The sequence below is a fragment of the Herpailurus yagouaroundi genome, unplaced genomic scaffold, assembly GCF_014898765.1.
Source record: "Herpailurus yagouaroundi ecotype Mexico unplaced genomic scaffold, PumYag 253, whole genome shotgun sequence".
Classification (NCBI taxonomy): domain Eukaryota; kingdom Metazoa; phylum Chordata; class Mammalia; order Carnivora; family Felidae; genus Herpailurus; species Herpailurus yagouaroundi.
The window spans coordinates 5,487,180-5,513,664 of NW_024412470.1; the positions used below are offsets into that span (position 1 = coordinate 5,487,180).

At 46.7% G+C, this 26,485-nt stretch overlaps 1 protein-coding gene across 1 annotated transcript in view; it reads right to left on the reverse strand.

Moving 5' to 3' along the window:
- The window catches only part of DUSP10 (dual specificity phosphatase 10), a 41,047-nt gene that overhangs the window by 2,777 nt on the left and 11,785 nt on the right, over positions 1-26,485 (reverse strand). The window contains exon 3 of the mRNA XM_040461047.1: positions 3,227-3,598. Within this exon, the coding sequence (XP_040316981.1) occupies positions 3,227-3,598 (372 nt within the window). The remainder of the gene's footprint in view (positions 1-3,226; positions 3,599-26,485) is intronic.

The following is a 26,485-nucleotide window of genomic DNA, read 5'->3' on the forward strand; positions in this document are numbered from 1 at the left end:
TCTCTCCCTCGCTCTCCCTCTGCCCCTCCCTCACTTGTGCGCGCTCTCTCTCTCTCTCTCTCTCTCTCGGAATAAATACGTAAACTTAAAAAACAATAAATAAATAAAGAGAGGACGAGGTAAAAGAATCATTTAAAAGAACCGTTCACATCACAGGTAGTGACAACCTACTTACAGCCAGAGTCACAACACAGTTAACTTGCCCGTGAAGCAAGCCACTGATGAAGGAGACCCTTTGGATCAAGGATGTTAATTCCGATCTCAAGGTTGTGTCGCTTTTCAACACTAGTGTTGTTAACAATGGCCGTCCCAGCTGTGACAGAGAGGGAAAAAAAAAAAAAGCCCTGCATTTCTTTCTTTCTATTATAGGATTGATCTGTAGGAACTGGTGTTAAATCGATGAGGGTTTCCGTCCTGCTAAACTCCGAGGCCAAAGAAACAAAACGCAACGAGGAAGTTGCTATGTGCGGCTTCTTACCAGAAAAGTCTATTGTTGCAAATGTAGCTAAAGAGTCGCAGTGCTCGGGCACAGGGGGCATCACCTACGTGTGACTGTCCAATCCCTCCCCGCATCCATGTATGCTGTTCCAACATGGCGATGGGAAGCAAGATGGAGGAATTCTAGTGATGGTCCAGGACCCGGAACGATTGAAAGAAGCAATACTTTGTAAGTTTTCAGATATATTAGAAGCTCGGGAGAATAGCTTTGTGGGCACTACCTACATGGATTCTTAATGACAATTCTAGACCAAAAGGCATCCCAAAGAAAGTTTCTCTGAAGGGATATCAATTAGATGAGGAGTAGGGGAGGGGTGCAAAGAGGAGTGATCTAACTTATACCGCTTTTTTTTTTTAAAAAGTTTATTTATTTATGTAAGTAATCTCTACACCTGACATAGGGCTCGAACTCATAACCCCTAGACCAAGAGTGGCATGGTCTTCTGATTGAGCCAGCCAAGGCTCCCCTAATTTAAACCACTTCTATGGGTTACCCTCCGGCGAACTGCGAAAAGAAACCTCACACAAAATTCCATCTTAAACATCTATGAATGAAGCTTACTTCTCCTAGATGACGGTATCTGAAGAAAGCAGCTCCCTTTTCTAGTTTCTGCTCCTCAGCACACGCTATTTATTCACCTCCACACCAAGACTGGGAAGCATGGTTGTAGGAAAATGAGCTGCAAAGTGCAAGGTTTGACCACTGGTTTCACTGCACAGTAGATGAACACCTTGTGTGAATCACCTAACTCCCGAGAGCCTCAATCCTCCTGTCTGCGTAATGGGAATAATACTAACTAACAAGGCTCAGGGAATCTGGGAATAATATCCCCCAATTCAGGAATAAATAAATTGGCACCGTGAAACCCTAAACTCTGCTTAGTTTATATGAGACTCTCAGTGAATGTTATTATCTTTATAAAGCCTATTGTTTTCCCCAAAGCAAGACTACACAATTTCAGTTTAATGATACAAGGACAAAAATGAAATTGTGTCTCTGCAGGCTGTGATGCTGAGCTGTTCTTCAGGTTAAATGCTAGTTGTTATTTGTTTTGTTTTCCTTCTAAAAAACCAGATAAGCCTGAATAACCTATAAGGAATGCAGGTGCTTGGATTGAAATCCTGTTGGAACAAGCATGTCTTATGCTTCTCCTTAAATGGGAAACAATCTCTTAACTTCCCCCAACTGGAATTAAATCAGATAAAATTGCAGTCATAACACCATATATCAACCGGAAAGTTCCTCGTCAACTTGGTGACATACATTTCTTCCTCGGGTCTCAAGGTTTGACTCGAATATTATGAATAAAATATCTAAGACACCTTTGCATCCACAAGTGTTGCCATTCGGGAACCAATTGAGCAACAAACATCGCCCCAGCATATTGTAGAAAGGCTCCTGCCTCAGAGTCAAGAGCCTTGCGTTCTGGTCCTTTCTTGGCCACTAAAATTCTTATAATCTTAGAGAAGTCACTTTACTTTTCTGAGTTCAGGGACCACTCAGAATTTCCTTCCAGACTGCATATTCCATGGTCCTGCATTGAAGGCACAATCGGCTAGGAAAACAGCTGGGTGATGTGGCCAGAACCACGAAATCCACAGCAAACCTATCAGACCCAGGGCTTTTCTTTCTGAAATAGGATCGCCAAACATGAGTGCATTCTTCCTGGGACAGAGGCCAGTAACAGCCTGCTACAGTATTTAGGGAAAGAACTCAATCACCTTGTTGTGGTTAATGAAGGCTGGAGTCACTTGAAAAAAAAAATTGTTGGTTATGGGCTAGGTATTCCCCCAAATGATCATTAGAGCCTTAAAACAGTTCGAGGCTCTGGGAGCAGCAGAAGGTTCCGTTGGGATCAGGGTGAGGCTGGCGGTTACCTCCTTCTGGAGACTAAAGTCTGCTGTGGTTAGAATTCCCCTCCTTGGGAAGTGCTCGGGCTACACAACCTGATCTTTCCTACTTTAGCGGGTTTGGGGTAAGCTGTCTCACGAAACCTAGTACCATTTTGCTAACACGTTCATTCGCTTCCGCTACCCCATGTCTACGAACTGAGACAAAGCAAGTAGAAGGGGAAAAAACCAACTCATCCCTCCGCTCTCCTCCCTCTCCTCCGCACTGATGGGATACTTGAGGATGCTCGCTACAGCAGCGCTTTCCTGAAGAACATTCTTCAGAAGCGGCCTTTCAGCAAATGCTACCTGTGCCTCAACCTCACGTAGAGAAGCTACACCAACTGCAAATTCATTTAACCTGGGGTACGGGAGGTGGGGGCGAGTTTGGAGGCTGTGTCATTTTCCTCGAACTTCATTTCCCGCAAGGCGCCCACAGCCACGGTAGACCAGATGGCCGTGGCAGCAGCTCTGTCCTCCTATGCCTCCCTCCCCGTTACTTCTTTTGAAACGACGTGCCAGAACCTACCTACGCCAAGCCCTACCGTCTTTTTCCTGGAGAACCACAAGGATGCGGCTTTCTGATTGACCAGATCCCGACCAAAGGGAATCACCGATTCGTTACAAGCCATCCCAGGGGCTCCCATGCATTCCGTGGGCCATGACTTGGGAGAATACTTTGGCTGGTCCAGGTGGGGGAGGCCTGGAAACACCTCTGAGCCGTCTTTTTTTTTTTTTTTTTTGCAGCCCAAGCATCAACCTTGGACTCGCTATCAAAGCGAAAGCTGGAGAGGGAGAGGAAGGCTGAAGGTGAGCCGCCCCCGCGGGAGATAGTTACCAATGAACTCGAAGGCCTCTTCGAAGTACTGCCGCAGGTTCTGCTTATTGCTGTCGGTGGCCGGCAGCCGCTTGTAGTTGAACAGGCCTTTCTCGTAGTGGTAGAGGGGCAGGTGAGTGGTGACGTTGATGACGTAGCCTATGTTCAGCCGCTGCATCGTGTCCAGGTCCTGAGCGTCCTGCTCGTTGCCGAGGAACAGGAAAGGCAGGATGGGCGTCAGCTCCGCGTTCTCGATGTCAGGGGTGGTGGGGAGAGACTGAGGTAGCACGCTGGACGCTGCAGACGCGCCGCCCCCCACCTCCCGGCACTCCTGGAGCTGGAGGGAGTTGTCACAGAGGTTTTCATGGTTCTGCTTAAAACTGCTAAGTCCACCTGGAGCAGACACACAGAAGGTGAGAGTGACCACTCCTAGAACTTTGGAGCCGGCGGAAAGACGGTGCCACCGTCCCCCCCCCCCCCCCCCCACCGGGAAATAAACTATGCTTTGCTGCCTAGGCACCTCTTAGAAAATAAAATCGGACCCCAAGTGCCAGCCCGGGGGCGTCCCCAGTGGCTCAGCCGGTTGGGTGTCAGACTCTTGATTTGGGCTTGGGTCACGATCTCACAGTTCGTGGGTTCAAGCCCCCCCACTGGGCTCTGCACTGACAGTGGGGAGCCTGCTTGGGATTCTCTCTCTCCTCCCTCTCTCTGTCCCTTCCTCGCCCATGTTCTCTTTCTCTCTCTGTCTCAAAATAAATAAACTTGAGAGAGAGAGAGAGAGAACAACAATGCGAGTCCTTTTGGAGATCCAGGACAAGCTTCAGATGATCCCACGGCAGGCAGTACTCTGGAAATGTGCTCTTTCTGCAAACTGTGGCCATGTTCCCCTGGAAAGAGTTCCATGCAGCATCAGGCAATTTTATCAGCAGCAGATTTGATCTGCTTCAAAGAGCCATATGCTCAGTGGCCTACATAGAACCTTGTACTTCGAGAGCCAGGGAAAGCATGGCCGACCTCCCCCGGCACTGGAGGCACGTGCCTTGCACTCTTCCATAAGCTTACCTCACCCAGAATGAGAAGTTTGCTCCCAACACGGCAAAGTGGCTATGAACAGGGACCTTGGAAGGCCCGGATTCCCTTGGCTATCGTCCCAGTAACACAACTTCTTGGCTCTGTGACTTAGGCAAGTTAATTTCTCTCTCTGTGCCTCGGTTCCCTATCTGCAAACTGAGGGTAACGGCATCTACCCCTGAGCGTGATTGGGGGTCTGGAATGAATGCACATGGGCAAAGTGCGCAAACGTCCCCATCAACGACTGCAGCGTCACTTATGGGAATGTATCTTAAGAAAATCACCTAACCAAACATATCCAGCTAGATGTGGCAAGACGTTGACCACAGCGTTATTGTTTTATAGGAAAGGCCAAGAACCAAAACAAATTACAAAAAAAAAAAAAAAAGGAAAAGTTAATATATTCATCCCAGGGAATGTGACGTAGCCATTGAAAGTTGTGAAAGGGATCTGAAAACAAAGAAAATGTTTCTGTTTAACGTTAAGCGAAACAGATCCAATCCAAAACATTCACCATACACGTGATGAAAAGCTAAAGGACCATGCAAAAAAGAATTTGAGGTAGGAAATTTATGGATCGCAGAGTATCGTTTAAGTTTTTCCTTTAATATTTGTTAGATACATCGCACACATGGTTAAGCCCAAAGGATTGTTACAACAGTCGAATCACATGATATACGTGTAAGGGCTATGAAACCTGAGTTGATATGATTACCGCCGCGTGGGCTCCCATTCTAATCAAACAACCAGATACCCTGGCCTTCCTTTTAAAAGGAGGGGGAAGTTAGAGACCTCCTAGAAGCTGAAAGCCTCCGGAACATGACATTTATGCCTCCTGATACAGGCCTTACATCTGTCTTGATAGTTTCAGGAGATAAGGCAGGAAACACAAAGCGTGAACAGGATACCGTTGTGTTGAAATAAACACAGGAAGTCTATCTGTCCTCTAGTTTCTGAACCTAACATATGCCCTCCTCCATTTCAAGTCTCATCTTTGGCAACTAGGGCAGCGATCTCCAGGCCACAACCTAGACAGTCTCAGGTTGTTCTTGCCCCAAACACACACAGCCAGGTGTGACAACAGGCTAAGTCATATTTTCATCAAGGCCCAGCGATGACACAAAGATCATTCAAAGAGGGTAATATTATGGTCATTTCATTCATCTGTAAGTGTTAAAACCTCTCTTTGCTTTTCAAAAAGAAAAACAGGAGCTATGTATTCATTTTGGTGGATTTCTAGAATTAAACTCTGCCCTTACATATTATTAGCGTACTCTGCTACGAAATCATGATTAAAAAGTTTGGGCCCTAAGAGATTATTTGTCAACTAGACAGAGGAAATGGAAAGCCAGAAAGACTTCACTAGTGACAACTTAAAAAAAAAAAAAAAAAGCAAATTGAAATCACCCACTGTTACCATCACAAATGCCACGAAAGAGACTTTAAAGAGTTATTTTAAAATCCGCTTAGCTTTGCCTCCATAAAATCCAAGTAAATGATTTACACTGATTCTGTGATGGGAACCTAATTCACTTTGTTTTTCCCCTTAAGAAAAAGGCAGTCGTTACACTTTTTCATCTAAGATGAGAGGAAAGAACCAAATAAACTCAAAAGAAGTCTCGAAGGGGTGGGGAGGGGACTTTTCTCTGTTCTTATTTAGGGTTCTCAAGCTGTAATTTGTCTTAAAAGCGGCTAGTTTAAAAAAAAAAAAAAAACAAAATGCATGCCAAAAAAGAAAAAAAAAAAAAACCCACACACAGAAAAAAAGCACCGTACAGCTTTTTAAAATTCTGTCTCTATACCTCCTTTCCCAATGACATCAGCTGGAGGCTCCCCACCTGCCCAGTTGCCATAGCAGTTACACAAAGACATACAATGACATCAGTTGGCATGATATCAGCTCTTTGAGTACAAACAATACAAGAAGAACTACTTTGTTTAAGGCCTTTGGTGCAACTGTGTTCTGGAGAGCCAATGATGTAATGCTAACAGGTGGCATGGGCCTTGCATTTGCCTAATGGGGGAAAAAAACCCATGGGGGAGGGGAGGAGGGAATGTGAGACAGACAGACACAGAAGGCTCCGACTCACAGGGGGTGCTCACGTGCAAAACTACGTGTGTGTTGTATGTTGCAGCCATGTGGGGACTCCGTTCATAGAATATTGGAAGATGACGAGGCTAGAAAAGGAAATACCACGGGCTCAAATACATTAGTTGGACAAGGGAATTCTCATTGAGGGGCACGAAGAAATCGCCTCCTGTTCACTCGTCAGTCTGCTGACCAGCTTCAGCATCAGTCCCCCTACGGGTCATGCACATCCGCAGTTACACAACTCTCCTGGGAGGGAGCTTCAGGCAAAATGAACGGGTCGAATCTCACCGTGGTGGTTCTTCAGAGAGATGTCTGTGGGGAGGATGGTTTTTCTGCTCTTAGGGAATTGGAATTGGGAGCCGGGGAAGGAGGAGAGGGAAGACTAAGGCTGATATGGTTTTCTCTTCCAACCACCTTCCCCGGACCCTACGCTACCATGTATCACTAGAGGCTGAACTGCCTGATCACCTAGTGAGGAGCTTTGATTCCATCCTGTTGGTCCTTCACTACGTAAGAACATTACAGCAGGATAACTGACAAGCAAAGTAGAGACAAAGTGGCTGGTGGTTAAGAGCAGTTGATAGAGGCAGACAGACCCAGGGTGTGATGTTGATTCTGCCCCATCAGAGCAGTGAGTCTTGATGCAAATCACTGCCCCTCATTAAGTTTCGGCTTACTGATCTGCAAAGTGGACGTAATGTCACCTGCCCGCAGGGCTGTGGTCTGAGCAGCCTAGGTAAGCATGTTGATATATAGCCAGGCATCTGATACGTAATGTCTTCTTACCCCATAATCATTACCCTCCTTGTCCTTATCTCCCTTTGATCGTCTACACTGCATTTCACGAGAACTCTAAGTGCCATGCGTGGTCGGTCCTCAGGCCGGCCGCCTTGGGTCTGAGCGCCAGCACCGCCAACACTAGCTTCCGGACCCCGAGCAAATTTCTTTCCCCCAGATAGAAAACAGGGGTAAGAAGAGTACCTCACACTACTATTTTGAGGATTAAACTGCGCAGTAAAAATAAAGTACCTGAAAACAACTATGCATGGTGAGCACTTTTCTACTTCTATTACTTTGGGAAACTACCATTTTAAAGATCTTAAAAAAAATTTTTTTTTTAATTTTTTAAAAGTTTATTCATTTTTGAGAGACAGAGCACTAGTGGGGGGTGGGGGAGCAGAGAGAGAGAGGGGGACACTGAATCCGAAGCAGGCTCCAGGCTCTGAGGTGTCAGCACAGAGCCCAACGCGGGGCTCGAACCCACGAACTGCGAGATCATGACCTGAGCCGAGGTTGGACTCTTACCCGACCCAGCCACCCAGGTGCCACCTCCCCCAAATTTCTTAATATAAAGATCCTACTGGGATGAGCACTGGGTGTTATAGGTAGCCACTTTGACAATAAATTATAATAAATTAAAAAAAAAAAAGAAGACCCTAAACAACGATCAGGAAGCTAATATTCCAGAGCTTTTCCTTTTAAATTTTTACTTAAAAAGAACCAGGGACAAACATATCTGAGCAGTTTTAACACTGAAATAATATACTTTCATCATAAAGAAAACAAATAGCTCCCTATCCTGCCTAAACAAATATATCTGATTTCATCTGTTGGCCCTAGCTTTCCCAATAACGACTGCATAGTTTTTGACTTCCTGTTTTGTTTTATTTTATTTTTTCCAGAGGCGGATGGTGTTTTAAATAAAAGTGCTCTACACCCATCCCTGCCCCCACCCCCCCCACGCCTCCCCAGTCCCCACCGGGCTGAGCGATCTTGACCTTCTTACGCACACAATTGCTTCCAGTTACCGTGCAATTATTTTCCAGGCAGGAGCACCATTGCTGGGGGCAAACATTTCAAACCTTATCGGCAAAACTAGGTTCTCTGCCAAAATGAGCATGGTCAGCACTTTGATTCCGAATGGCAACAACCAAGCATACCCAACCCCTAGAGAAAAATATGTAGGAATACAGGTCGCCTTGGTTTCCCCCAACAGCAAGGCGACCGTCCCGCTGAAGCAATGGATCCCAGTGTGAGTGGGAAACCTCCCGGCAGATTTGTTTCAGTTCCCGTTGCCGTGTTGACTATTGCCGTCCTAGAAACAGAGGAGCCTTCTGTAATGTGATTCAGAAGCAGGGCTCTGGGCGGCAAATTAAAGAACCACATCCAAATGCAGAATCTACAAGCAAGAGATTTCCGTATTCTGGGGATGGACAGCACTTTCGCGCACACGCTTTTTTCGTTTCACGCTAGGCCGGAAAGTGAGCACTTTCCAGAAATTGAAGGAAAACCCTCACTGAAGGTCAGCAGATGGAATTAGCCCCCAAAGGAAGGTGGAGGGGGATGAAAATGGAACTCTTCTCGAAGAGTGACAGCATGCTGATCACTCCTTTTTGTTGTCTACTTTTCCTTACTCGGTGATGAGTCTTTTAAAGCAAACTGGTGCTCTGATGACCGTGGTTAAGAACACAGACTCTGGAGCCAGGCTGCTTGGGTTTAAACCTCTGGCTGCCATCACTAGCTAGCTATGTTACCTTGGGCAAGTTACGTAACGTCCCTGCCCCTCGGTGTCCACATCCACGTAGTTAGCTCTAGTATCTATCTCATAGGTCTCTTAATATGGATACGATGCTATATGAGTTAGATATTACGACAAATGAGAAAGATATCGGTGTAAAATGGGCCCTAATGGATCCTATTTTGGGGCTCCTCCAAGGAAACTGCAGTATATCGAAGCAGATTCTCCAGATTCTATACACACAAGGATCCTTGTGGAAGAAACAAAGCTTGGAGAAACCAGAGTGGATGTCAGGCTTCTAGCACTGAAACTCTCATAGAGCGGGAGTCACAGTCAATTCATACTTTTCGAGGCAGAGAATTACCCACCCTCACAGGGGAAATGTTGGGGATGCCAGCTAGAACCACAGAGGTTACTGTCCCTGGCTTGTTTCACATGAAACAGTCTTCAGAGTCCACAGACACAACTGAGGATTTCATAGTAGGAATGATTTCAAGTTCAATGCCAGGTGGTGTCACCTAAGCTGTCATATGATCCTGTCCCCAGGCAACGTGGGGAGGCTATCTTAGAGAGGATGAGTCAAGTGAGAGCACTGTGTCACTAGGTAGACGAGGACACAAAGGGATTAAGAAACACTTTTGTTACCCAGGGAAGAGAGAGACTTAGGAGGTTGGGTCCAGCAGCCATGGTGGCCAGGACCACGAATCAGAGATGAGTCTCCCTAGGATCCCTACAATCCTATCACATCATCGCCTACGTGTGAAATGTCCCAGTGTGAAAAAAAAAAACACAACACATATACAAGAGGTACGTTAAGCTTAAAATTCTCAACAAATCAGTATCTTGACGCCAACTGAGTACATATTGATTATTTGGGTAAATACCGTTAAGTGTTCCAGAAAGATAGATACATGTTGCCTCACGGGTTTTTGTTTTTATCTGTTTGTTTATTGTCTGATCTCTTTGGTGGGAGATACACGTTATTTACAGATATATCTTAAAACCCAGCTCTAGAAGGCCATCTGTGATATATAAGGCAGAGGGGCAAAGCTTTGCCTTGATTCAGAAAAATGACTCTGTCGTGTGCCAGCTGTGGGGCTTTGTGAATGTTACTGGGTGCTCCTGGATGAGTTTTCCATAAGTATAAATCTGGAATACTTCTGTTCAGGTGGGTGGTAGGGATTCAGTGAAACTGTACGTAAAACATCCATCCTGGTATCTTTAAGAAGGTATTCAAGCCCTGTGGCTATTTGGAGAAGAATTGTCAGCGGGGGACGGACATGATGAGCACTCCGGGGGGGGGGGGGAGACGTTGGGGGGCTTTCCTTGCTCTAGAGCTGTCGTCGGTTTAGCTGGAGGGGGGACCTTGAAGAAAGGTACGCGGAGGGAATCGGAGACCATCTTCCAGCGCCAGCCCCAAGGGAAAGGGTGCCGGAAGATGCCACCGGGCTGCCGGCCTGCAGCTCTGCTCTTGTAAAGGTCAGGTTCAGTGCTGTTGGGTCCCAGCTTAGACAAACGCAGGAGGAAGTGGTGTGCAGAACGGGGGCGGGTCTTGTGGTTGGTGGTCTCCATTGGAAACTTCATTATATTTAGTTATTCATGTTCTAAGATTTCAATAGAATGGGAGGGGGAGATATATAGGGTTGTGAAACAGGCATAAAATACATGCATTTCTGGCAAATTTTCTGGATATATATATATATATATATATATATATATATATACACACACACACACATACGTATATGTACATATATACACATGTATAATCTACCGGCAAGACATTGCTTGTATAGTCATTATAACTCGGGTAATTTACTTATTTGTGTACCCCTCAGATGACATGCCATTGCTCCCAGCAAAACAGCTTGGTAGATTATAAAGTCTAGCATTCTGCAAATAAGCTAATACTCGACTATAATATATACCAAGAACGAAATTCCACTTTTGCTCCTTCCTAATCTTTGTATAATTGGCAACGAGCTCTTAGCTTCATTTTTATCTCTAGATACTTCTGTATATAATTTGCTTGGGGGCTCTTCTTTTTTATGTTTTAAGACACGCGGCTCTCTTCTTTGATTGATAAAATCTTTGTAATGTCCTCAACAGAAAGAACTTTTAATAAATCCCTGCCTAAATATTTACCTCAAAAAAAGTGAACGGAGTCGGAAAGATCCAGTGACTGAAGAACTGCGACTTCCGACAACTGAAGAGGAAGGGGCGCCTGGGTGGCTCAGTCCGTTAAGCGTCTGACTTCAGCTCAGGTCAGGATCTCACGGTTCATGGGTTCCAGCCCCGCGTTGGGCTCTGTGCTGGCAGCTCGGAGCCTGGAGCCCGCTTTGGATTCCATGTCCCCCCTCTCTCTGTGCCCCTCCCTTGCTCGCACTTTGTCTCTCTCAAATATAAACATTAAATTTTTTTTTTAAACGTTGAAGACGAAGCTTTGGTTGCACACCTTCCAAGAAACGCTGATCCCGGCATGTTTCTGTCCAAGTTGAAAAGATTCTCCCTGTGTCCCCAGCACCCCACACCGCCCAGCTCGGAAGTGGCCTCTGGTGTAGACACGTGCCCTCGCTCCAGAACCGGTCAGAAAAGGGCTGGGGATTCCACTTCAGCCCGCTGAAGTCACCCAAATGCAAATGCACCCAAATGCACCCAAAGGGGCACCTTCTCCCAGGAGGGGAGGCGCCCTTCTCATGTCCCCTTCCTACCACCCCCAACTTTAAGGCTTTCACGGGTACCCAGAGATCAGGATACCACCAGTCTCATTTGTGTGTGCTTGAATACCGCAAGCAGCTGGTTTGGGAGGCCGCTTCACAAGTATGTAAATACAGCCTGTTTCTTTAAATCTGTTACCTCATTTATTTACATTAGAACAGAAAGCACTGCCAGAAGCAACAGCTGATGACAGTCATGTAATTTTCCACAAAGACAACAATTAAACAGCTTTGTGTTATTTTAGCCAGCAGATGACTTTTCTGAGTGAGTGGGAATCAAACTAGGATTTCAGACTTCCCACAGCCGGGACCCCCCCTCAGGTATCTGCCTGAGTCCCTGGGACTTGAAGGAAGACCAAGCTTTGGGTCCCTCTCCCTCACAGCCAGCTCTCTCTCTCCCTCTCTCTCCCCTCTCCCTCTCTCTCTGCCTCCCTCCCTACCTCCTCCCTCTCTCAGAAACCCGACAGGAGAACAGGGGAAGGAAAGAGGAGAGGGAGAGGTTCTACCCAGAACTGGTTTCTGCTTGGACTGCCAATGAATCCACAGAATATTTTCGAAACCGATTTTTATCTTTATTATGTTTTAAAACTTTATTTCTTTTGAGAAAGAGAGCAAGCCCGTGGGAGAGGGGCAGAGAGAGAGAGAGAGAGAGAGAGAGAGAGAGAGGGAGAGAGAGAATCCCAGGCAGGGTCTGCACTGGCAGCACAGAGCCCGATGCAGGGCTTGAACTCATGAATCGTGAGATCATGACCTGAGCTGAAGTCAAGAGTCAGACGCTCAACCGACTGAGCCACCCAGGCGCCCCTGAAACCTATTTTTAAAGAATCCAGGGTAAGGGTGGGAAAAGTGGTCAGGCCCCCTTGCCCCACCCCCACATAGCGAGGCCCTGTTAATGGAGAACCCCACCTTCACACTCACTCTCCCCATTCTGTCGGAAGAACCATCTGGAAGGCAGGGGTGGGCATCATTGACTCCTAGGGGTCGATCCCTTTGCCTGAGGGGCTGGGAGAAGCCTTCTGTTCACCCTTCAGCCTGGTCTGGACTGGTCTGAGCAGCCATGCAGGATGGTCCGGGTGCCTACTCTGGCACCATGGGAAGACCAGCCCGTGGAATCTCATGTTCATGGGGAGTTCGCCCGCCTCTACGTCAAGCTTCACTCCCACTAACAAACATGCCAATGAAAGAGAGTGAAAGCGATTGTTTTCTTTTCATGACAGGGCTTTGGAATCCAATCAAGTAAATAGCTTTCCACGAAGAAGTGTGCCTATCGGGGCGCCTGTCTGTTGAGCCCAGTCTGTTGAGCGTCCGTCCGACATGGGCTCAGTTCATGACCTCGTGGTTTGTGAGTTCGAGCCCCGCATTGGGCTCCAGGCTGATGGTGGGGAGCCTGCTTGGGATATTCTCTCTCCCTCTCTCTCTGCCCCTCCCCGCCCTTGATCGCCGCGCCTGTGCGCGCTCTCTCTCAAAATAATAAATAACCAAACCTAAAAGAAAAAAGAATTGTGCCTATCAAAATACAGGCTGGGTATACGGAAGGGAAATGCACAGGAAGAAGGACAGCCAAGTTCGAGCCCCGTGTCCCCGGAAACTTGCAAGTTCAGATTCCCTTCTCGTTTCTCTGACCGTCCAGCCCTGAACTGTGTCAAAGCCTCAGCACAGACCAACCGGTTCCCAGGGAGAAAGGCGCATCACAAACACTCAGCTCAAGTCTCTGGATTGTTCTAAACGGACACACCAGAGATATTACGTACGTTTCACTTTTATAATCTCTTTTATCGAAGAGCAAGCCCTCCCAAACATTTTGGGATTGGAGAGACGTGCCACAGATGCCCCTTCCCTCTCTCCACCTCTCTCCCTGCCCACAGGTCAGGGTCCAGTGGGAAGAGATGGAGGATAAACATTAAAACACACAAGGAAAAAGGTAATGATTAATTATGATGAGGGCATGGGGCGCCCTCCAGTTCCCGGGTGCTAGGAGAGGGAACTAATTAGACGGGGTCCAGGGAGGGCCTCTCTGGGGATGAGAAGGCATTAGCTGGTTTGGGAAAGGGGTAGAGGGGAGGGGGCCCAGAAGGGCAGACGAGGCAGGGAGAACCACACCATTGGCAAGGGCAGGACATTTGCTAGGTCTGCGGTGACTCAAGGGAGCCCAATGTTTAAAGCCTAATGAACAGGTGGAGGGATGGGGGGAGGGAGTGACCAGTGGAGGTCAAAGAAGTCTGCAGAGGGCCTCTTAGGGACATTCGGCAGCGAGGATTTTATTCTAAGTTCAGTGGGAAGCTCTTGAATGTTCAGAAGTCCGTAATGGGGGATTAATATGTGTTTGAAGAGAAAAGGGGATCAAAAGAAAAAGGGAAAAAAATTAATTTACCAGATGGTGCAATTTACCTATACTCTAAAACCTGGGCCCGAATCATGACTTCTCGTTCCCAAACTACATCTTTTGCACCTGCTGTGGATTGAATTGTGTCCCCTACCCCACCCCACAAATTCACATGCTGAAGCCCGACCCCCCAGCATGGTGGTATTTGGAGATGGGGCCTTTGAGGGATAATTCGGTTTAGAGGAGGTTATGGAGGTGCCGTCCTCATGATGAGATTAATGCTCTTGTAAGAAGGGGCACCGGAGAGCTTGGTGACTCTCTTGTGACCACTGAGGACACAGCGAGCATCAGCAAGCCAGGAAAAGAGGACCCTCACCAGAAGCTGACCATCCTGGCCCCCAGATCTCAGACCTCCAGCCTCTAGCACCGTAAGAAAATACACTTCTGTTGTGTAAGTGACTCTGTCTGTGGTATTTTGCAGACTAATACAGTCTTTTAAATTCCCAGTAAGGCTTTCTTTTTAAAATATAAATTGTAACTCCTACTTTTGAAGAACCACACCCAAACCTATCAATTACCTGAGACCCTGGCCCCTGGGAGCCAAACCAAGTTGGTACCATATTTTAAGATCTTAAAATCGAGCCAGAAATGTTCCAAGGTCAGGAGGAAGACGGTGCCTAAAGAACCAGCATGGCCATCAGAAGCAAGTCCATGGAGCCTCCCAGAACCTTAGTTCCATGAACCAGCTGCAAGCAGAGAAGCCCATTCCTTTCCCAAAGACACCGACCTCCCTGCGGATCAGCATTGACCCAATGCCCTCCGTGCTACATCCTCCTGGGCCAAAGAACATTTTTGCTGGAGAATTTCCGTGTATTTGGGACGCTACTCTATACCATGCGAGGGCTCCACCTTCTCCGTTCCCTAAAAAGCTCAATACCCGTTAATCCATCAAGACGGATTAAGGGAGGGGAAAAAAAATCCATGAGATCATACTGGAAGGCTGCAGAGGGAAGAATGTTAATAGGAGAGTGCTATAAAACACAAAGCCATATTTTTCCCAAGAGCTCAACCAGATACTCTCCATTATTGTTTAATTCTCTGAAGAGAGGGAAAACATTCTTTGCTTTTCAGTGCAGAAGTTTAAATAATGAAGCATTGCTAAACAAACAAACAGAGGAAAGCCCAGTGAAGCTATTCATTAAACAACCCCACTGGACATAAGAAACACAGCTGCTTAACGGTCCACCTCCCCTGAGGACCGACATTTGTCTAAGACCCCAAATTAAACACATCACAACTTCACAGCAAAAGTATGTTTCCCAATGGGATTTCGGTAGAGTCCAATTAAATAAATCTCTAGAAATATCAAGAACAAGCCTCAAGGGAGAGCATATTTCTACTGTGAAACATTCTCATTGGAAATTACATTCACAAAAGGTCATCTGGAAACATCCATGACAAGAGGAGGGGAGGAAAGGCAGGAAGCAAGGCAAAGTTACACAAATAACGCCCCAGGGGGGTGGGGGTGGGGGTGGGGGTTCACGATCATCGTGTTTGGAAGAAGTGCCCGGCCAAAAATCCTGTGTGCCTCTTAGCTTGCTTTGAATGAAAGCCTGTGTCCGGACAGCTCGTATGACGATGGTTTAATAGGATCTGGAGGTCAAAGGCTCTAGCTTAGGGAATTCAGGAAGTGGTAGGGGAAAAGATTAAATGTCAACATCAAAATCTGAATTGTTTTACAGAACCAATGTTTTCAGTTCGCGAAAGGCATAGCAACAAGTTCCTCAAGTCACGGAGCCGAATTCTATATTTGGCAAGAATACTCAGCAAGCCTGGGCATTAGCGATCAACTGCCAGAAAGGGCGGGCGTGAGCCCCACTTGCAATGGATTCACCCAGCCGCCCATGCCCAACAGTTAGATCACAGAGTGAGGGCTGAGCTTGGGAAGGTCAGCCGGAAGCCAGGGAAGACCTCATTGGAGCACTGAGAGAGATAGGGGGTCACACCAGGTCAAAAGCTAGCACGTCTCCACCTAGTGGACCACCTTCTGAAATTAAGGGGGAAACAACCAAGAGGCCAGTACGTCTCTGAGGAGGTGGGCTGGGAGGGTACAGGGATGCGGTGGAGGGCCAGCCGAGTAGTGGTCGGTTCAACCTGGGACATGTGCAATGGAGAGCCAGCCTGGGATGCCCCCCACATGGGACACCATCGGACTTCCCGGCGACACGCCCTTGAATGCGATGCCAATGCCCACCACTGCTCAGGGCGACAGAAGTCCCAACGGCCAGCGCTCGAAACACAGCCCTTCTTCCTGCGCTGAAGTGATCCTGGGTTCTAGCTTGGGGGCCCCTGTTGCCACTTCTATGAAGTCGGGAGTGTGGATAATCTGTGCCCCAAGGTCTGGCACTCTATAACTTCAACACAGCTTCCATAAACCAGATATGGATGGACGATGGCAAGGACGGGGGCAGCGGTCTCGGAGTGTGCCAGGCCTGGGGGGGTCTGCCTCCCTTAGCTCATGCTGTTCCCTCCTCCCAGAACCCTCTTCCCCTCGTTTCTCACGTAGGTGGCTCAGAACGCAGGTCAGATGTGATCTCCTCACGGGGGTCGTCCCGGCCTCCAATTTACCACCGGCCTCTGATGGCACTCTTCCGTGACATCGTCCAGTTTCAAAGTTTTGTTGTCTCCAAAACACTTATCACAATCTGACGTTGCTTCTTAGTTCTTTGCCGGTGGGTTGTTGTGAGTAAAATGTAGTTTCTCCCACCCTCACCCCCACCCGAGAATGTCCATATGCTGTGTGTTTTTGAGGAAACAGAGCCTAACAGTTCACTGTGCCGGGGCTCAGGCTGCCTCCACCACTTTCTAGTATGATCTTAGCAAAGCTGCCTTACCCTTTTTGTACCCTAGTTCCCTCATGTGTCAAATGGGGCTAATAATAGTGCCAACGGGGAACAAGGGAGTTACTGCGACTCTTAATGAGCTAATACTGGGAGTTATGAAAAGAAATTATAAAGGGGTTGACTGTTTAGCACCTGGAGCAATACCTGATTTGTATAGACGCTCATTAAATGTGTCTAGATTCATGACCTTTGGCTTGAGATGAGACAAGGCCGTTTAGTTGGCAAGCACCTATTATGTGTGGTTCAGCATAATGTTAGGGATTCGAGGGATTAAAAAACAGACATATGTCTCTGAAGATAAATCTAATGAGACAAAGAAGGAAGGATAAAGGAACATTAGAGAAAACAAAGGGACGGGCAGAAATCTTTTAAGAACCTACTAAAGAGTAACCTGAAATGACACCATCAAGCTGTGACTCATGGAAGGCAGTGTAGGACCAAACAGGTGAATTCAGCATGAGGACACAGAAATCTTGTCACTCTCTGGCTAGGAAGGAGGGCCAACAAGTCTCTGGAGAGGAACAGCCTACGGGGGACCGGCTATGACGTGGGAGGGCTGGGACCCAAGACAGTTTATATCTGGTGGCTTCTAACGCTTTCTCCTCTCTCCATGCCTCTCCCTTGGACATTCTATCTGAGTGATGAGAAGTAGAGAGGACGGGGGCACCTGGGTGGCTCAGTCGGTCACGATCAGTCATGATCTCACGGTCCGTGAGTTTGAGCCCCGCATCGGGCTCTGTGCTGACAGCTCGGAGCCTGGAGCCTGCTTCCGATTCTGTGTCTGCCTCGCTCTCTGCCCCTCCCCTGCTCTCACTCTGTCTCTCTCTCTCAAAAAGAAACAAACATTAAAAAAAAAGAAAAAAGAAAAAAAAGAAAGACGAAGTGGAGATTGATGGAAAGGAGGAAAAAAGGCTCAGGAGGGCACAGCAGCCTGTGGGACATCGTGGGACAGTGGAAGGGGCCCCCAGTTCAGTTCTACACACGTTCACTAAGCACTGAATATGAGCTGGAGGCTGGTACTGAGCACACAGACTGGCCCTCCCACTGGGGCACAGTGAGCAGGAACAGATAGATGGTGCAGACAGAGAGTTCTCACCACCCCTGGGGGCTATTTCTTCTGCTTCCTGTTGAAGGGAGACAACGCTGGATCTAAAATCAGGAATTCTGGGTTCCTCTTACCCCTGTCATTAACCATGCACTTTTGGGTAAGTTACTTAATCTTAAGGCCATTGTAAAGCATGATTACATCACAAGAGCTTTTTCTTCAAACATAGGAGCTTCCTCTTCCCTAAAAAAGGGGGAGGGGGGGATCTCTCCCAGGAATAACATTGTGGGTGCTCTCGAAAGGCAGACAAGGGGCCTCTGGTTTTCTGGAAGGTGAGAGGCTCAGGGGCAGGGAGTGAGAATGGAACGCCTAACTTTCTGTACCTCTTTACTTGTTTCTGATGAACCCACTTCCCTTTTAGAAACCAGGACTGGCTGACACCCCCACAGTCACTGAGAGTGGCAGGGAGAGGTGCCTGAGAGTAACCTGTTCCCCGAACCTCAAACCTGAATGTATACACAGGAAATATATATAGGCAATATATATATATACATATACATTGCAATACAACAATACAGAGTTTAAGTTTGTCTCTTCTTAGAAATGTGCCTTTGAGGGCAGCCCCAAGATGCCCTTGCAGGACTCCACTTTCCAGGAGCTGGTGACCTCAGAGGGCCTTGCAGGACTGGGGCCAGGCCTGAGTATGACCAGAAGGGTAATGGTTAGTAGGACCACAGGCAAGAGACAGGGTCTATTTTAGGCAGGGGAGGAGAAACCAAACAAAAATCAATAGATAAAACACACGGGATCGTGGCTTAAAAAATCCAAACAAAAGTTTCCAAAGAAAAGACAACAGCTGATTTGAGCACAGCATTTATGAGATGTAGCAGAACACAGACTACAAAAGTATGGTTCTAGACGATGCAAACTGTTAAAAAAAACATGCCATGGAAAACACTCCTTACTCACAGCATCAACCTACATCAGTTTCCTATAAGGATCTCCATCCCAACATCAATATTTAAAAGTCTCCAGAACCAAGTAGATGCCAGTACGTATGTCCCCAGCACTCGAGCGGTGCTGTCTTGGAAAGGAAGACACAGAGGGGACCCTACGAGTTGCAGGCTGGAGGGGACTGGTTGTGCTGGTCTCAGAGACTTCCCCGTCTCCCGTCTCTGGGCTGAACCTAGTGGTCAAAAGCATTGGCTAGTGGTTAATGACTCAAAGGCTGAGTCATTCTGCGTGTCTAGAATGGAACTAGCCACCATCACCCATGAAATGGGGTTAGGGAGATCAGCAAGTGAAGGTACAGAACCTTGCTTTCCCAGGCACTGTGCCCCTAAAATATATATCCAGATGAAAGGTGTCTATTCTTGTAAGGCTACAGCACAACTCTGACACTAACAACAGAATCAGCACAGATTCCACAAGTTAAGGGCATAGTCCCCCCAAAACTGCCCTCACTTCAGATGCCAGCCGTAAGTTTGGGAGTCGCAGGCCACTCACACTTCTGACCGATAGGCAAAAGCTGTGGGACTCCCACACTCAAACCCCCCAGGTTGGATAATTCACTAGAATGACTCATAGGACTCAGGAAAAATGCCATACTTACTCTTACGGTTTTATTCTAAGGATGCAAATAAGAACCAGCCAAATGAAGAGACACAGAGAGCAAGGTCTGGGAGGGTCCTAAACACGGGGGTTTCTATGCCCTGAGGACCCCATCACCCTCCAAACACATCAGCGCATTCATTAATCGGGAAGCTGAACTGAGCTCTTGTGTTCAGAGTTTTTGCTGGGGTTTCATCACATAGGCCTGGCTGATTGAACCATTTGGTCACATGACTGAACTCAATTGCCAGCTCCCCTTTCTTACCAGGAGGAGGTCTAACTAATACAAAGCCCCCATCCTCTAATGGCATTCTTTGTCTTTCCAATGGCCTACCCCTATTGGGAATCATCTCACTAGCAAAAACTATCCCATTAGCATAAGCTGTCTCATTAGCATAAGCCATCTCATTAGCATAAGCTTGGTTGCCATTAGAGGTTATGACCCAGGAACCAAGGACAAAAGCCAGACAAGTTCTCTATAGTATAGTTCACTAGTGGGGAAGAGCATGGGCCCTGGAGTCAGACGGCTCTTGAGTTTGACTTCCTGCTGTGTGACTTTGGGCTATCGACCTAACCTGGCTCTCGGTTTCCTCATCTAACAAGTAGATCTAGATAATACTGTTATTGTTATACAGTGATCAACACCACTCAAAAGAAATGTAATGCTGGCTACTATGTAACAAAATTCTTTTCTAGTAGCTGCATGTAAAAAAGTAAAGAGGAACTGATGAAATTAACCGTAACAATACATTTTGCTTACTTCAACATGCCTCAAATCGTATCATTTTAACATGCAATCAATGTTAAAACAGTTCATGAAATATTTTACTTTTTTTCTTAACACGATGTCTTTGAAACCCGGTGTTATTTTACACGTGCAGCACATCTCAGTTTGGGCTAGCCCCATTTCAAAGGCTCAGTAGCCACATGGGACTCGTGGCTCCCGTAGTGGATAGCACAGACAGAGAAAACAGCCGTTGTTATTTCCATTAAATGAGTTAGTGCTTAGTGCCATCCCATCCCCTTTTATAAATGTTAACTCAAATATGTATGTGCACATGCTCACACGTAGGTAGAGGCAGTGGCAAATGACTAAAATCTGAAATGCCAAAAGCCACACTGTCGGTCAGCTTCACAGAACAGGAAAGAGCCCCTCTTTTTTCAGAAAAAGAACCACTGTAGCTTGGAGTAGAGAGGTTTTTGGATAGATCATCCCTAGTGGGCTCTTCTACTCCCATGCTCCTTTGTCTCCCCAACACGTGTTCATTGTTTTTTAAATGTTTATTCATTTTGAGAGAGAGAGAGAGAGAGAGAGAGAGAGAGAGAGAGAGAGCAGGGGAGGGACAGAGAGAGAGGGAGAGAGAGAATCCCAAGCAGGCTCCACACTGCCAGGAGCGTGATGCGGGACTCAATCCCATGACTGTGAGATCATGACCTAGCCGAAATCAAGAGCTGGACGCTCAATGGACCGAGCCACCCAGGCGTTCCCCCAACGTACATTTCATACGGCAAAATCAGGGGACTGTGGGCAACAGCTTTCAATGGGGAAAGATGCCCAAAATCACGGCGCGGCCAGATGAAGAATTGCCACTTGCAAGGGGCAAGTGTGAATGGCTGGGGACTAAAGGGGGGCAGGGGGAGAAAAACCATAGGGAGGAGTTTTGGCTTCTTGAGTCACTGAGCAGCCCCTCCTCACCCCAGGCCACCTCCCAGAGTCACTGCCCAGCCACCAGCTAAGTCTACCAAACCAGTTACCCGCCCCCCCACCCCCTTCACTTCCTAGAAAAAGCTGTGTCCTGTAAATCCAGAAGAATATCACTAGCAGGAGACCGATTTCAAGCGATTATTCAGGCTGCTTTGTAGCATGAGATTCTCAGGCCCCAAAACATTCTCCACGGTTTCTTTTTGGTTTTGGGTTTTTTTTTTTGGGGGGGGGGGTTGGAAACGATGCCGATATTAATATGAAAGCTCTGTGTCTTAATCGTGGTGCCCCACATTCAGCTTCTCCCAGCTTTTACAAGGGAGAGCGGCCCGTCACGTTGGCATTCCTCCAATTCATTCAGTTCTCACTGGAGTTGCGGTGGGGGGTGCCAGCCACCCTCAAGGTAGGAATAAAGGGACCCTAAGAAGGGCAGGCGAATGCACTTTTTACATAACATGCAAGATTAATTATAATAAATGCAATCCAATTCACATACCTTATCAAGGAAGACAAGCTAATTATCTGTTGGAGAATTAGCTCCTATTTAAAGGGCATTTTACCTCAATTTGGCAAAAAGAACTAATGGGAATAGTCTTTCCATTCTGATGCATTCTTTGGGCTGCACCAGCTTCAGGGCTCAGAAGACTTGAACACCGCCCTGAAACCCCAGGGCTTAAGAAAGGGGGAGGGAGGGGGGCGCCTGGGTGGCTCAGTCGGTTGAGCGTCCGACTTCGGCTCAGGTCATGATCTCACGGTCCGTGAGTTCGAGCCCTGCGTCGGGCTCTGTGCTGACAGCTCAGAGCCTGGAGCCGGTTTCAGATTCTGTGTCTCCCTCTCTCTCTGCCCCTCCCCTGTTCATGCTCTCTCTCTGTCTCAAAAATAAATAAACGTTAAAAAAAAAAATTAGAAAAAAAAAAAGAAAGGGGGAGGGAGGAACACAGAAACACGTATCACTCAGCATCTCCCAAAGTCTAACTCTTTGTGCTGTTATTGTAATGATGTCCCTTCCAAAGTGTCTTATCAGCAGCATGAAACTGGCAGTGACTCATATTTATGACACAACATAGGGTTGGCCCTGCCGGACCGTTCACGTCCACAAACGCTTCTGTTATTTTAATAGTGCTGAGTGGTGCCTCGATACTTCCTCGCTCTGCCCACCAAAGCAGAAGTCCAAGATTTACAACATATCCCTCTAGGGTGCGGGTGCCATACAGGCAGCTGGAATGTGCAGGGAGACGTACGATCGAGGACAAAGACCTCCCTAAAAGTCAGTAACTTTGATAGGTAGTTGGCTCTTGTATCCTCAAGAGAAAAACAGGAATAGACAAGTGGAAGGGAATCACGGTAGAGGGGGAACCATAAAGCCAAGGTAGCTGGCCCCAGCCACCATTCCTCAAGGTGGGGGCAGGGGTGAAGAAGATTCCAGGCAAGGGAGTCTCCTAAGAGGTTTCTCTTATAATACCGAAAATTTGGAGATAACCTTAACCTCATTAATAGGCAAATTAGTTAAGTACAACGTGAGGCATCCATAAAATAAGACATGTTACAACATGAAAAGAAAATCTGATGGTAATACAGGAATCAAAAGGACACACGATATAAAGGGAAAATGAATTTCAGTTTCTATACGAGAAATGCTGCAAAATATGCACATATATGGGTAAAGAATGAAGACAAGATATAAAAATGAAACTAGGCCGGTCAGGGGGATTAGTAGATGATCTGTTTTCTCCTTTCTAAAACGTCCTTGATATTCCAACAATGGGTATACAATTGAGTCTCTGCTAAGACTTAATTTTGTAAGATTTCCTTACATAGAAATAGTATATAATTTTCCAGGATGGCACTGATTCAGAAAAAAATACGATGTAGGTATCTATCCACCCCACCAGAAACACTGGGTTGTCTCAAACCTTTAAACGAAGCAACGGAGAGTTGTTTCTATTTATATTGTACCAGTGGCAACGTCATTTTTCTGAATTATAGCACTCCTGTACCCCCTGGACACAAGTAGCTAATGATGAATTATTTGTGTGGGTATTTGATATTATAATCATGAAACCTTTTTAATAAATGCTAGTCATTATATGTCTGGCACTGTTCAAAGCACCTGTACATGTATTATCTAATTTAATCCTCCATTAATTCCACGAGGAAAGTGCCCTTGCCCCCCCCCCCCATTCCATGGATAAGAAAACTGAGGCACACCGCATTTAATGTGCTCAAGTGCATGCTTCTAATAGGTGGCCAAGTCAGATTTCCAACTCAGCCAGCCTGGCCGTGGGACCTGTGCTGTTAACTTCCATTCTACGCTCTGCCTGCTGGAAGAGATATAAATTCTGAAAAAGAACAGTGCCTACAAATACAGATCAGCGGACCAACTCATTGAGAAGTCAGCTACCAAGCTCACTGCAAAGGGAAAGGGAACGAAAACATGGAGTGATCTGGCCAAACACTTGGACCCCTGAGATTTTCATATTTAATAACAACTCAGATATGAACCAAAGGATTTCAGTCCCACTGGGGTTAAAAAAAATTACGGGGCACCTGGGGGGGTGGCTCAGTAGGTTAAGTGTCTATTGATTTCAGCTCAGGTCATGGTCTCAGTTTGTGGGACAGAGCCCTGCGTTGGGTCCATGCTGACAGTGCAGAGCCTGCTTGGGGTTCTGTCTCTCCTTCTCTCTCTGCCCCTCTACCCTCTCTCTCTAAACATAAATAAATAAACTTGAAATAATAATAAATAATTTGTTACTGAACTAGAGTTAGGAAACACGGATCCTATACCAGTTCTGCGACCAGCTACTTAGATGCTCTTGGGTAAATAATCAGCGTCCCCATCGGTAAAATGGGAGAGTTGGAACAAATGCTCAGTAGTACCGCCTGAATGAATGATGCTTCCGGCCCAGGTTCCCAGGGGGCCGTTCTGCTAGCCTTCAAGGGTGTCAATTATGCTTTTTCCAGGGTCCATCCCTGCCACACTCCCTGACTATCTGAGCTGTATTTGTACACTTAGGCTGTAGAAGGGAAGAAGAAAGGAGAAAGAAAGCAGAGGGGAAAAAGAATAAAAAGTAAATAGTTTGGTAAGAACTCTGTTCCCTTATCCCAGAGAATTAGCTTCCCCAAAGGATGAGGAGAACCTACTAGAAGTTCCTTCTTCACACAATTCAGGGCGGGGGGTGGGGGGGGAGGAGGGAAATCTATAGTTAATGTTTATTATTCACACTAACAGAATGGATAATGGATACGTTAGGGTCTTTGGGCTGTCATCACACATTATCTTATTTTATACACACCTCGTATCAGATAGTGTATCATCTATTCCTTCTCACTTCCTAGATCTAACTTTGTCCCCGTCTTTCTTCCTGCTCTAATTCCACTCTAGAAAGTGAATAGATTAATACTTGCAGAAAGAACATCACCCTCACATCCGCAGGTATCCTAAGGTTCTCCCCATTGACAGAAACCCAACAGTGTTGTGCCCAGGCTCTCGCAGTCCAATGACCTTGGACAGGTGCCTGGGCCTCTCTGGGTCTCAGGCACTCGTATAGAAACTGAAGTGTTATCACGAGCTATAATGCTTCGAGCACAGAGTCTGGTAGGCAATAAACATCGCATAATGTTGGAGATAATTGTTGAGGTTTTCAAAGTTTCTTTAATCAATCTGTTACTCCTTAAAAAGCTTCAAGCTTAAAAAGTTTGAAGTTGCCAAAAGCTGAGATAGAACCCAGGGTGAGGTCACGGAGAAGACGGCTCTTCTCTGAGGACACAGAGGGGGCCAATATTCTCACCAGTAGCATTTTCAATTGAGGATATACAAGAAAATAGAGGGGATGAGGAGGTAAAACATAACTTAGGGCGCATCAGAGAATAAAACACAGTTAAGGCGACCATTGGGAATGAGATACATGCTCCCTGATAATTAAGCATGTGGCCAGCTTGGAAGGAACTTGGGCCCCAACCTTGTAAGAACTGGGTTTCTGTTCTTGTTCGCCAGCTCACTGGTCAATAACATGGGAGAAACTATTGAATCCGTTCCTCAGATTCTGCATCTGTAAAACTGGGGATCTGAAACCGCTCTGATGAAGCTGCTCTGAGAAAGAAATAAGACACAGAAAGGACGGCCTGATGCCCAGCACACAGAAAGCATTCAAGAGCTCTTAATTTTTGTCCCAGACTATCGGGAAGATCTTTCTTTTTTTATTTATTATTATTTTTTTTTAAATTTCAGGGATGATAGGTTGGCCAGACCCAGGGTGGTTATATGTGATTAAATGGTGTTCTGCGGTCAGATTAAAATACCACTTCATGGGAACCATAAAACCATCCTGATAAAGTCTTATCATAAAAATGTGCTATTTTAGGGGCGCCTGGGTGGCGCAGTCGGTTGGGCGTCCGACTTCAGCCAGGTCACGATCTCGCGGTCCGTGAGTTCGAGCCCCGCGTCGGGCTCTGGGCTGATGGCTCAGAGCCTGGAGCCTGTTTCGGATTCTGTGTCTCCCTCTCTCTCTGCCCCTCCCCCGTTCATGCTCTGTCTCTCTCTGTCCCAAAAATAAATAAAAAACGTTGAAAAAAAATTTTAAAAAAATGTGCTATTTTAATAAGACTAGAAATACAAGCCCCAAGAAAACGTCCCCTATCCCTCCAAAGAAGCCCCCCCTTAGAAGTCTGCGTCTAGACTTCCTCTCATATGAGGGAAGCAGATGCTCTAATAACTAATGACAACAATTCACTGTCTTCAACACTAGAACCCAGGACTCAAGTCCAGGTCCTGGACGATCCTGTCACCATAACCCTGAAGGTATCCTCTGTCCTCATACTGTCGTGTCCCCTTTTCTCCACTGCCTCTCCTTATGCACGTCCCAATCTGTGTTTTCTTTTCACCTGCCAGTAGCAACAGCAGCAGATATTTAGCCCAGTGGTTGTGGACCTTGGGGCCGTGATTCAAACTGTGTGGGATGATTCCTTCCATAGAATAAATATGAAGTATTAAAGAAGTAGCTACTGATGTTCTGACGCAAAGAGGTGATTGCCTCATCACCTGGGGACACCACAGAAGGTGAGCTGAGCTCCCATTATGAGCTGAGGAGTGGATGTGCCTCAAAGGGGACACCAGCTGGGCGTTACCCCTGGACCAGACAGCTTTATCTATTTACCTGGTGGAGAAATTTGGCAACAGATGCCCCACGGGGGTCCTGTTGGGGTGGTGAGACAAAGACGATGAAACCCTTTGGTGGAGCCCTGAGGATGTTCGGCCTCGTTTTGTTTTCCATGAAATTCGAGTCTTAGAAGGTGAATTAA